This window comes from Leptinotarsa decemlineata, unplaced genomic scaffold, assembly GCF_025532065.1.
Source record: "Leptinotarsa decemlineata unplaced genomic scaffold, Ldec_3_MD MMD2_tig00000690_RagTag_RagTag, whole genome shotgun sequence".
Taxonomy (NCBI): Eukaryota; Metazoa; Arthropoda; class Insecta; order Coleoptera; family Chrysomelidae; genus Leptinotarsa; species Leptinotarsa decemlineata.
Window position 1 is genome coordinate 3299504 of NW_027412554.1, and position 13305 is coordinate 3312808.

Genomic DNA, 13305 nt, shown 5'->3' on the forward strand with positions numbered 1-13305 from the left:
TATTTTTTGAATTATTTATTAGGTTATCATTACTGATTTTTTTAGCATGCTCAATTTCTTTTTTGTATAAATTCTCTAATTTGTTTCTCTCAATTCGAAGTTCATGTGTTTTAAATTGTTTGTATAGATCATTCATCATATGCAGTTGGTCTCTTCTGCACCGAAGTTTGTCGTCTAACCAGGTATTGCTTACTTCACGAGGTTTAACAGTATACTTTTTTTCTGGGAAAGCTTGTTGTAGAGCACTGGATAGAATATCAATGAAAATACTGAATTTTTGTTCTATTGTTATATCAATATTATTTATAAAAGACCATGATTTATTTTCTATGAGTTTGTAGAAGATAAACTTACCGCGACTAGTTATTGGTCGACACACTTTAAGTATCTGTGATTTCCTTAGAGGTTCCACAGCAATGTGAATAGACTGCCCACGGTGATCTGTTATATCGGTTTCATATGTATTTATAGTATACAATGATAGATTAAAATTAATGAAAATATTGTCAATGCAATTTTGTTGCCTAGTATTTTCATTTATTGTTTGTTCTAGTCCAAATGTACCTAGCATATCACCTAACATCATGTTATTTATCACTTTCATTTGTACCAAAATGTACATTGAAGTCTCCTGCCACAATAATATTTTTATTTGATCCTATTCTAATTAATATTTGTTCTAGAGTATTTAAAAAGTTTTAAAATGTCCCAAAGGTGATCTGTATATAGATAAAACATATGTATTGCTTGATTTTATATGTCCACCACATATTTCAATACTTTGCTCAATACAATAATCTTTAAGAAATTCAATAGGCTCCATTTTAAGTATTACTGTGCACAGAATGGCAGTACCACCGTGTATCATGTTGTTTCTACAAAAATAGCTTACTACAGTATAGTTACTTATCTCTAAAGTATTTATTTCGTCCTCTGTTAAAAAATGTTCAGACAGACAACATATATCAAAATTTTTGTCAGCTAAAAATGCTTCAAATTCATAAATTTTATTTCTGGCTGATTGAATATTTAATTGAAAAATTGATAGAGATGCACTATTCATTATCACAGATGGAGGTTCACAAGCATTATTCTGTCTTTTATTGGATGATTGGGCACTATCAATTGGTTGGGACGTGATGGTTTTTTTTGGGGAGTTTAACCTGGTCTCTAGCATTAAACTCAGCTTATCCGAAAGTTGTTCAGTGGTTTTGGGAAGGAGGCTGGCCTTAGTAAAAAGAATTTATTCTATAAGCACTGAGACAAATTGGGTCACAGAATACTCTTCGTTATTCCAAGGACTAGGCAATATGGAGGGTGAATACAAAATCGAAATAAACGAAAATGCTGAACCATACGCTATTTCTGTACCAAGAAATGTTCCAGTTCCCTTGAGAGACCAAGTAAAAGAAGCTTTGGAAGAAATGCAGAAAAATGGTGTCATTGTTCATGTAGATCATGCGACCGAATGGTGTGCCCCAATGGTAGTAAACATAAAGAAAAGAGGAAAAGGGGTCCGTATCTGTGTCGATTTGTCAAGGTTAAATAAAAGTGTCAAACGTCAGTTTCATCCAATTCCAGCAGTAGAGTTACGACTTGCAGAGATTAGAGGGGCTAAATATTTTAGCAAACTTGATGCAAATCATGGATTCTGGCAACTTAATTTAGCCTAAGAATCAAGAGACTACTCAACCTTTTTAACCCCATTTGGAAGATTTAAATTCCAGAAATTACCTTTTGGTATTACATCAGCACCAGAGGAATTCCAGAAAAAAATGTCACGAGTCCTTGAAGGAGCAAAAAATACCCTAGTCCATATGGATGATGTACTGGTATGGGGAAACACAAAAGAGGAACACGATGACTGCCTAAGAGAAGTGTTCGAGAGAATCAAAAAAGCACGTATAACCCTGAATAAGGGCAAAACTGAATTCTGTAAGCAGAAAATCGATTTCTTGGGATTTGTGTTGTCGAAGGATGGGGTAGCACCAGATCCAGACAAGGTGAAAGCAATTGTAGAAATGGAAGCACCAAATGATGTCAAGGAAGTTCAACGCCTTATGGGTACTGTAACATTCCTAGCGAAATTTATCCCTAATAGGAGTGAAATTATGCAACCAATTACAAGTTTAGTCAGTCCAAGCAATGCATTTCTATGGGGCCCAGCACAACAAGAGGCATTCCAGAAAATAAAAGAATTGCTTATATCAGCACCTTGTTTAACAATGTATGATGCAAATAAACCTACAATCCTACCAAAGGACTGGGAGCTGTAATCTTCAAATAAAAGGTGGTCATAAGAAACCTGTAGCATACATCTCGAGGACATTGACCCCAGCTGAACAAAATTATGCAAACATAGAAAGAGAAGCACTAGCTCTGACCTGGGCAAGTGATCGACTAAAGAGTTTTCTGATAGGAAAACAATATACCATAGAGACCGATCACAAGCCACTTGTACAAATATTTAAAACTAAGCACCTCGATGATCTGTCTCCAAGGCTTCAAAGGTTTAGAATGCGCATGATGCGTTATGATTACAATATTCTATATACCCCAGGGAAAAATTTATATATTGCTGATACTTTATCTGGTAAACCTGTACCTTCAGAAGATGACACAAAATTAGAAGAAGAAATCGATACCTTCATTCATGGGGTCACTCTCGCAGGTATTCCCACATCTGATGAGAACGTAACACGAGTTGCTAACCCGCAAAACAATGATCCAACCTGTAACCAACTGAAGAACTACATAATGGGAGACTAGCCTCATAAGTCTGCATTATCATGTGATGTTAAACCATACTACTCAGTACGTCACGAACTATCTGTTGTGGATGGTATCCTTCTTAGAGGGAGGAGTATGATCATTCCATGCGAGCTCAGGGCAATCATGTTGGAAAAATTACACGCTGGTCACTTTGGAATAACTAAAACTCGTCGTCGTGCTCGGGGACGATGTGGTGGCCAAGAATTTCTCAAGAGGTAGAAGCTAAAGTAAAATCTTGTCCTATCTGTATTCAAAACTTGACAAACCATCATGAGCCTCTATTGCCAGCTAAATTTCCGGATTATCCATGGCAAGTGATATCAATGGACCTTTTTAAAACTGAAGGAAAATGGTATATCGTCATAACTGATAACTATTCCAGGTTTTTCGAAATACTCCCTGTTCAGAACATGAGATCACATGAGATAATAAACATCTGTAAAACAACATTTGCAAGATATGGTATACCACAGCTGGTTTGTTCCGACAGTGGAACACAATTTCATGCTGTTGAAACATCAGAGTTCCAACAGTTTGCCAGAGAATGGGGGTTCTCTACATCAAGAAGTAGCCCACAATTCCACCAAGCAAATGGTGCAGCAGAAGCTGCTGTAAAAGTCACAAAAACTTTAATAAAAAAGAATAAGAACAACGTCGAGATGGCACTTCTGTCATATCGAAACACACCACTAGAGAATGGATTCAGTCCATCTGAAATGATGTTTGGAAGAAAATTGAGAGATAATCTACCATCAATCGCATTAGCTGACTTTAAATCATCAAAGAAGCTAGTAAGTGCGGAGAGGAAGTACCGTTTGAAATATAAAAAATTATATGATGGAAAACATGGACCGAAGAATTTGAGTCGACTTCGAACTGGTGATTTTGTATGGATCACAGACCTGAAACGACATGGGGAAATCATTAACGAAGTTAAACCAAGATCATACATAATCAAGACTGCCATAAGCACCATAAGGAGAAACCGTTTTCATCTGATCCCTGCTCCATATCTAAGCAATATTCCCGACGGAGTAGTGAAACAACTGCCAGGGATTCAACAAACAAATTTGACTCCTGAAACTACGACTCCAACGACTCCTGTACGACTTCCAACGCCAATGAAAACTGAGGGACCATTTAATATCGAGCAGGGTAAGAAAATAACACGCTCTGGGAGAGCGGCTGTCAGACCGTTATGCTATCGCGAAGATTAGTCAGTAGTTATGCTGAAGATGTATCATCTTGGAGGGGGATGTTGTATTACCTTCCTTAACCATAGTTATGAAAAAAGAAGAAGAGTTTTTGACCATTGACATACGTTCTGGGAATATAATGATGACTGATAAATTGTAACAACATATAATGCTTTCATTAAAATAAAACTATATAAAGTAGTCAAAACTTCTATAAAGAGTTAATCCGTAGAACAAATAAAACAGAATAATTAGAAAATACCAATCGGAAATGTTGTGCTAACATAAATCCCTTATTTATTAAAAATGAGACTAAGTGTGTGAATGAAAGGACTATAATTTGTATAGATTGATATAAATCAATGAATGTTATTTTGTTGTAAATTTGGTTATAGTTATTTTGGTTTAATGTAATTAACACATCTAATGGTGAAAATACAGAATATAAGATTTATGAAATTAACTCAAGAAGCATTATTATTTGCTCAATAACTACATCTAACAGTTTACATCCAACAGTCGGTTGGGTGTAAACTGCATCAAAATATTTCGAAGTCATCTGCAGCTAATGGGATACAAATCTGCTTAAAAAAATGAATAAGAGTGTAATGAGAATGAATACGTTTATTCGATTACTGACATATTAATGTCCATACATTGAAAATGCGAATCAGTTTAACAATGCTATAAAAAACAAGATGAACTTTGCAACAACAAAGACGAATTTCTGGAGGTGTATTCATTTCTTTTTCTGGTAACCGGGAAATGCGGGTATTTTCTAGGCAAGATATGACATTGAAGTCTCACATTCATCAAAATTATAAAATTTTTATCATGTTTCCTTCGAATCGATAGAGCAAAAGATTCAAAAAATTTAAAAAATTGAAAAAACGGTTGAAGTGACAGTAGAGTCGAAATTTCAAACAAGGGTATAAAATTGGAAATTGAGTAATTTTTTTCTTTGGCATTTTTCGAAAATTTAAGAGGTTTAGAGTAGCAGATGACAAAAGAAAAGAAGTTGTTTTAACTCATTTTTCAAGCACACACTACCTGCAAAGTGAAATTTTTATTATATGCATTAATATAAAAACTTCCATTTGTCGCAACCTTTATGTGTGACACCGTGTTGATGCAAAAAAGTAACTTTCAGATATAAACTAGAAGAAAGGCCCCCTCCAAACAGCTATTTTCATATAAACAAGAAAAATACTTTTGAAACATATACTTTTAAATGAACGTTAAGTTTAACGACAAACACTTTTCCCTATTCAGTTTGTATTCCAAACATTCTTTATAGATATATAGATAGATTTTATTTAAACTGCATTCCAAACAGGTTTACACCCGATTACATGTATACAGTCAATGTCATGGTACATAAAATATATGGTTTTAAAAATACACAGAGTAAATAAATACCTAAAATTACGTACAAGAGAAACGTTAATGAAAAGAGGTATATATATGGCACATTTTTTTTTAAAGACTGTCTTATTTCTAATTCATCACAGCAAAAAAAATCAAGACTTTGGTGACTTACGACTAGATCATTCACTTGCCTAAGGCAGCGATTTAGTGGAGACTCTGATCGGGTGTCTACATAGAAAACCCTATTGCGATTTCTTAAACTAGCACTACGAACATGAAGATTGATTACACTGAGGAGTTCAGGTACATTTATTATCTGATTAAATATGTTGAATATAAATAGTACATCATTCAAGCCTTGAAGATCTGACAAAATGTTCTAGTTGAGTTCTATAGGAGATCATAGAGGAGACACTTTATTTTTTTTGAAGTAGGTGTACCTAAGAAATTTCTTCTGTATTTTTTCTATCATCTCTGAATGAAATGCTATTTGCGGATTCCAAATTGTTGAAGTGTATTTGAGCTTTGATCTGACAAAGGCATTGAATAGAAGAATTCCTAGTTCCCATTTGAAATCCCTGGCGTTTCTTAACACAAAACCAGGCTTTCTGTTTGCATCACATACAATATATTCTATGTGATTTTTATGGAACGAATCAGATATAATATACAGGATCGCCACACAATATAGTAAATGAAAGTGGTAAAATTTCACTTACATGGAACACTGTCATCCTCACTGGGGAACATCTGACGTTTGGCCGTAAGACATTTGTCTTAAAGGCTCTTCACCATTTAATCTGGATAACATTATGAGAAAACACACCCAATTCATTCATACATTTAGAACTTTATGTCATAAATGAGTTTGATCTACTCATGTCATCGATGACAGTACATAATGACATTTATTCCTTTGCAATAGGAATCCTGTTTAAATTGAAAGTGGTATATTTTTAAGAGAGAATAATTTTTGGAAAAGAAAGGATTTGGCTTTCTACTTCTCCCTCTTTGTAGAAAAAAAAACATGAATTCATTGAAAACAATTTCGAAAGAAATAAAACTCATTGAACTCAATAGAATATAGACATGGTTCAGTTGTACGCTCCACCAAAAAAAAAAGTTTTTAAAATCACACTCTTTGTAAAAATTATAACAATGTGAAAAATGTGAATTGCAAAACAAAAATATGCTACACAATAAAAAACGGTTTATATGATGAATCTAGTGAAAATGGTAAACTAAACATTATTCATAGTGAATGATATTTAAGGACAAGGATGTTGGATTGTCATTAGATGGGAAGCAACATTCCAAAGTAACTGTTAACTGTCAGGCGTCGGGTTTGAATAAAAAATCAATATCCTTGATGAACTCCACTCAAGATATTTCCTAAAGTAATTCAAAATCACTTACACTTCCAAAATCCTATCTCCCTTCCGGATACCTGCTAATTCAGCGGCCCCCCGATCCAAAACCGCACTTACGTGTTGAAGGGGGGCGTATAATTCTCCGTTGATGCTTTTCAGCTGACCACCTTCACTAACTTGCCCGCGAACATTAAATCCGAACCCCGTTTCAGTTTTGTTTATAGTAACAACTCGTGGACCGTTCTTCATTCTCATGTTTTCGATACGATTAGAACTTAGACCAACAGCATCTGTATCGGCCATGTTTTGAAAATATTTTGTCAACAAATGACAAATGATATGAAAGTCATGTTCTGTAATTTAACAGAAAATTTCTGATGGATTTCATAAATACATCTTTGCTTGAACCAAAAGAAATACGCTAACATTTTGAATGAACCAATAGATGAATCCATCGGATTCTACAGTGAACTTAATCGGTGAATTATTCAAGAACCCATCATAGGCGTTTTCTGGCGCTCATGTATTTAAAACGTATTCGTATGTGATTCAAATACATTCATTCTTGCGTTGAAACAGTGACGTCACATCAACTAACTATGATTTGAAACGAATTCATGATGATTCAAAACTAGCGTGAGTTTGGTTTTGAAACGGAATTTGACGTTATGTTACGCCAGTTGTCAGTTTCTGCTTTATTTTGATCGTTATAGTTTATGAAGTGCTGACATTTTTTATCACATATGTTGTAAGGATGTACTAAATAATGCTGCAGAATTATAAGTTGTACAAATCCGATTCTAACTGAGGTTGAAGGAAATTGAAAAGTTTGTTTTCATTATTGAATTTGACATGCGACACAAATTGAATCACTCATCCATTCTGGAGAATCTTATTATTAATTACGTCACTACGAATCGTTTTTGAATACACGCTCGAATAAGATTAAATGCCAGAAAACACCTCATATTTAGAAGTTCAAGAAATCGCACTCCTGTCTCCTGCTTTCAAGGACAGTAGTCCTGGGGGTCGGGCATAGAATAATTGTTTATTCTGTGGGTCGGGTCAATTTTCGAATGTAACGTTCATCGAACGTATAAGTTCGTGACATAATGAGCAAACATCAAACAAAAGCAATTCTGGAGGAATGATTCGTTTAAATCTTCGCTCAAAAGATATGTTTGACAACGATCGCTTCTAGTCTCAGAGTAATAAAAAATATATTTATATCATTACTCTGAACTTGTAGTCATGCCAAAACTTCATCGTCAGTGAAGAAAAAGAAGTAGACGTGTTGGCCTATGTTGAAGTGAATTTGTACCGCGTCAATTCGCCAAATTGTTTCTGAGTGTTATATCAGTTATTCGTCCGTTTGGAGAATTCTTCACAAATTTAATTATCGGTCATTCAAGTACCAACTACACCAAAATCTTTACGATAACGATCACAACCGAAGATTGACTTAGGGCTACTTTCACCAGAACAGAGCTATCGGCTCGTTACTGACTGACAGTTAGGTAAGGGAGGGTACTTTACCGGATAGATTGACAGCATTTCTTTCACCAGCCTTTATCGGCAGTTAGAGAAGAAGCAGTTAGCTAATTGCGAGGCGTTGCCATTTAAGCGAGAGTTCTTCGTTCCGTGGTCATTAATAAATCTCTGACAGGCAGTTAAAGAAGCAAAGTGCGCAGTGACAGTTATAGAACTATGGAGGGCGATTTAAAACTTTGTGAATGTTCTAAACAAAAATAACGTACGAGAACCCCAAATTTTACGAATCCAGAAACCCTTTTCACGGAACTGCTACATGAGTACTCAAAATTTATTGATTGCAAGAAAACAGACGCTATGAGCAATGCTGAAGAGGCTAGAAAGTGGTCAGAACTATGTGAGGAGGAATTCGAGGAGTTCCTTACTTACACATCATCGTAGTGTTCAAAATCTACAGTCTCTGGGAGAATTTGAAAAGGAATGTTAGAAAAGCAGCTGCGCCTTGGTGTGCTGAGAAAATTAACATCGGTAAGTACTTTTCTTTTTAATTGCGTTACATTGTATAACTTGTTTGTAATTGTTCCTTCATTGTTTTTAGGAGGGCCTAGGAGTTTGGTATCAGATCCCTCAGAAATAGATTTGAAAGTATTAGATATTATAAAGATGTCACGGACAGGAATTGAGACACAATTTGGAGGTGATGCAGGAATTCTTCGTTCAGAAATTGAAGTTCATGTAATTGATGACACTAAAATCCCACTAGATACACAAACTGTTGATATGGTGAGTTTAATATTTTGCAAAAATAATTTTGTTCAATTGTTCTTTATAATATTTACAGCCCGGGAGAAGAATAAATTGAATAATAATAATAATAATAGAGATATGAATGCAGCAGAATTCAATAAATTATAATCTTTATGCAGTCATTGTTCACTGTGGTTCTGGCGTTGAATCAGGTCATTATTTCACCTTGGTCAAAAACGAAATGGACTGTTTTAATTTTGACGAGAGTCGTGTCACAAAGTGTTCTGGCGATGTCGTGAATCTATTGAAGCCTCTGGATACACCCTACATTTTGTTTTATGAAAGAGAGGACATTGGCAGATCAAGATCTCCAGATGATGTGGTTCTGCAGGTTTTTCCAAGTTTTCCTGCAGCTGAAAAAGCAAATGCGCCACTGGAATCAATGAAGTCGCCCCGGAGCGCCAATTAATTGTTGTTGTTAATTTCACGATTTGTATTTTGGAAGTGTTTTAAATATATTTGTTTAATAAAATACTCAACTGTCAACTTTGTTTTTTCATTGTTCAACTTGAAAAAAACATCTAAAATAATACTGATTCTGAATCTGAATGGCGAGCAAAAGATAGTCGGCTGTTTAATGTGCCCTGAATATTCCATAAATATATCTAAAAGTACGTCGATAAAAATTGTGAAAAGTGACTGAATACATAAATACTTCTCCATTCAGAAAAATTCCAGTATTTCGAACATGGTCATAACACGTGAAATGAAAAATGAAATAGAATTGGTAGTGAGTAAAGCGGTAAGCGAATCCATAAAAAGAGAGCTAAACATGAAAGAAATCATATTACACAGGCCATCACAAAAACGATAGTTTTTCAAATTTGGAGAAAACAGTGGCGGAGCTGAAACATAAAACCGAATCTGAAAATAAGCAATTAAAAGACAAAGTTGAAAAGTTTGACCAAGAAATGAAAGAAGTGGTTAAGAAAAGAAATATTTATGAAGAGAAATTAGATTTCATGGATCAAAATACCAGGCTATCAAATTTGAGAGTTTTCAACTTGAATGAAATCCAAGAAGACACCAGAAATGAAATTAAAATTTTGTTTCAATCTAAAATGGCCATCACCATCAGAGATGAAGACATCAATTTTTAAGCACTGAACATCAACCTCGAGAATTAAATGAAACGAAAAGCACCAAGAGTAATCTGAGGCAAAATAATTTTACCCTACACAATAGTAACATAAAAGGCCTAAAGTCTGTGGACGAAATTAGTTGCAAATCTCCAAGTACTAATGGAATTGATACACGCCTTTGGGATAAGGAATCTGTGGACAACACCAGTAGGGAATTGAACGATGCTATGATGGCAGACATTGTACAAGAATGCAGAACGACAAAACCCATTCCAAAGGAATACGCTACAAAAGAAAGAAAAATACTATTAGTGACAACTTCGCATGGAAGAGACGTGGCATATTACATGTCAAAAGAAAGATCCACTTACTCAATTTGTTCGTTTATAAAAAGTGGATCTGATGATAGTGAGTTAGTTCGAACCGCCCTTGATGAGTCAAGAAATTTTACAATGAATGATGTTATTATATTATGGCCTAAAGTAGCTAGCCAGAACTTATTTAGTGATTTCATTGAAAAGGTCCAGCACACCCGAACTATTATATTATCACAACCATATAGGTTTGATATGAGGTTTCCAAATCAAATGATATATGAAAACAACCTCAATTTTAAAAAAACAATTCACAAACAAAGGATTGAAACTACCAGATTCCTCGACTGCAACAACATCCTTAGATGGAATAATTATACCAATGATGGATTTAATCTAAATAAAATCGCCAAAATGTTTATAAGTAAAGCTTTATACAAGTTCATAGAACAATGGAACTCAGGATATGATAAAAACTCTATGGTACATGGTAATGATTTAGGAAGTGAACCCCTACAAGAAGATAAAGGATTTTTGATTCTAAAAAATAACTCAAGTAATGCTACTTTTTTAGAGAAAAAAGGGTCAATGACAAGAATATCTACCTAATGTTACTGAATATCCAATCCATTAGGAATAAAAAGGATGAACTATATGCATTTATAAATAGTATAGATAATCCAGACATTATATTAATTACTGAGCACTGGTTGGAAACCGAAGAGCCTTTCAACATTACTGATTATTCTATAACCTCTATCTATAGCAGATCTCAATACTTGCATGGTGGAACGATGATATTAGTTAGTAACTCAATGTTAGAAAGGTACAGCTTCGAAAAGATCAATAAATTCAATAACTTAATAGTCGAAAAAACATTTGAGCTATCGGTTGTGTTTTTCAAGAAATTAAATGTTTATATAATATGTCTTTATAGAGCACCATCCTCAGATGTGCATTTGTTCTTCAATAATTTAGAGCTTATGCTAGAAAAATTGCCAATTTCATCCTTTATTATTTTAACAGGAGATTTCAATATTAACTTTGCTGATTCTAATGCACCCCATACACAACATTTAATCAATTTATTGAATTCATTTAATCTCATGATGCACTTAAATTCACCAACACGCGTTTCACAATATTCCTGTACCACTATTGACTATGTTTGTACCAATTTCCCAGACTCTCCAACATGCAATGTAATTCCCTCAGGTCTCTCTGATCATGAGGCTATATTGTGCTCACTAAAATTAAACTCTTGTCATAATAAAAAAAGGACTGAATTTGGTAGAATATATAGCAAGAGAAACTGTAATAGGTTCAATCTATTATGCTCTGATATAAAGTGGAACAACATTCTATCTCTAGATGATCAAAACCAATTTACGGAGTTCTATAATTATCTTTTAATCGCTTTTGATGAGTCATTCCCCGTGAAAAAGTTGAAACATAAAAAAAAAAAACAATGGCTCACTGAGGGCATAAAAACTTCATCCATAAATTTACGATGTCTACATTATTTGAGAAAATTTACAAATGACAATGAATTTCACAATTATTTCTTGAAATATCGTTCAATTTACAGGCACACTATTAAACTTGCTAAAGAAATCCACTATAAAAATAAAATAATTCAAGCTGAAAACAAAAGTAAAGAAACTTGGCAAATAATTAATGACCTCAGGGGTCACCAGTGCAAGATAAATGAAATACCTGTTTCCCCGGATATTTTAAACAATTACTTTTGTACAATTGCTAATCAGCTTAGTAATAGTCTAAATCCCATAGAAGATCCTTTTATTCATATAAAACATCATCAAATTAATGAAACTTTCATTTTGTATGACAGTGATCTCCAAGAACTGAAATTAACTATTTCAAATATTAAAAATAAGAAAACATCCGGTATTGAGGAAATATCAATCCGTATTATAGAAAGTCTACCTGATGAAACATTATCAATTCTGGTTCACCTGATTAATAAATCTTTCCATATTGGTCTATTTCCTCACCAACTTAAAACCTCTGTAATAATTCCATTATTTAAAGGAGGGGACCCCGAAGTTTCAGCCAACTACCGTCCAATTGCCATCATTCCCACTATTGCGAAAATAATAGAAAAATTAGTGAAACATAGACTCCTTAACTTTTTAGAAAAGCACAAAGTTATAAGTACTGCACAATTTGGATTCCAAAATAAAAGAAATACAACTGATGCAATTTTTCACACACTTTTTGAAATTTACACTGGAATCAATGGTGGCGAAGGGGTTGCGGCAGTGTTTTGTGATCTGTCTAAAGCATTTGATTGCGTTGATCATAAAATTCTGCTGCAAAAACTTCACTACTATGGTTTCAGGGGTCTTTCCTTCCAGTGGATTCAATCATACATATCAAAAAGAAAACAAATGGTCAAAACTACAGAATGCTCGGGTATGGAAAAAGTCAATTGCGGGGTTCCTCAGGGCTCCGTCCTCGGACCAATTCTATTCCTACTTTACATAAATGATTTAACATACATCAAAATCTCGGGCAAATTCACTCTATTTGCCGATGACATCTCTATTATTTGGCATAATAAAGACACTGATGTTTTAAAAATACAAGTTGAGAACGATTTAACAAAAGTCTTCATCTGGTGTGAATCGAATCGTCTCTCATTCAATATACAGAAAACCAATTTGATGACTTTCAAATGTAATTTTGATGACTTAAATATTAACTCGAAGAATATTGGAAATATAGGTACTGTGAAAACACTGGGAATACTAATTGATGATAGACTAAAATTTGATAATCACTTGACTGTTCTTAAAAAAAAATTATCTTCTGGTTGCTATGCAGTTAGACTAATCTCTAAAGAATTAAGTTTTCCAACTGCTAAAATTGTATATTATTCATT

General features: G+C 34.1%; 1 protein-coding gene across 1 annotated transcript in view; it reads right to left on the minus strand.

Moving 5' to 3' along the window:
* LOC111513425 (sorting nexin-27) overlaps positions 1-7200 on the minus strand; it is a 292951-nt gene extending 285751 nt beyond the window's left edge. The window contains exon 1 of the mRNA XM_074174687.1: positions 6753-7200. Coding sequence (XP_074030788.1) covers positions 6753-7009 — 257 coding nt within the window. The 5' untranslated portion in view covers positions 7010-7200. The remainder of the gene's footprint in view (positions 1-6752) is intronic.
* Positions 7201-13305: the final 6105 nt, after the last annotated feature.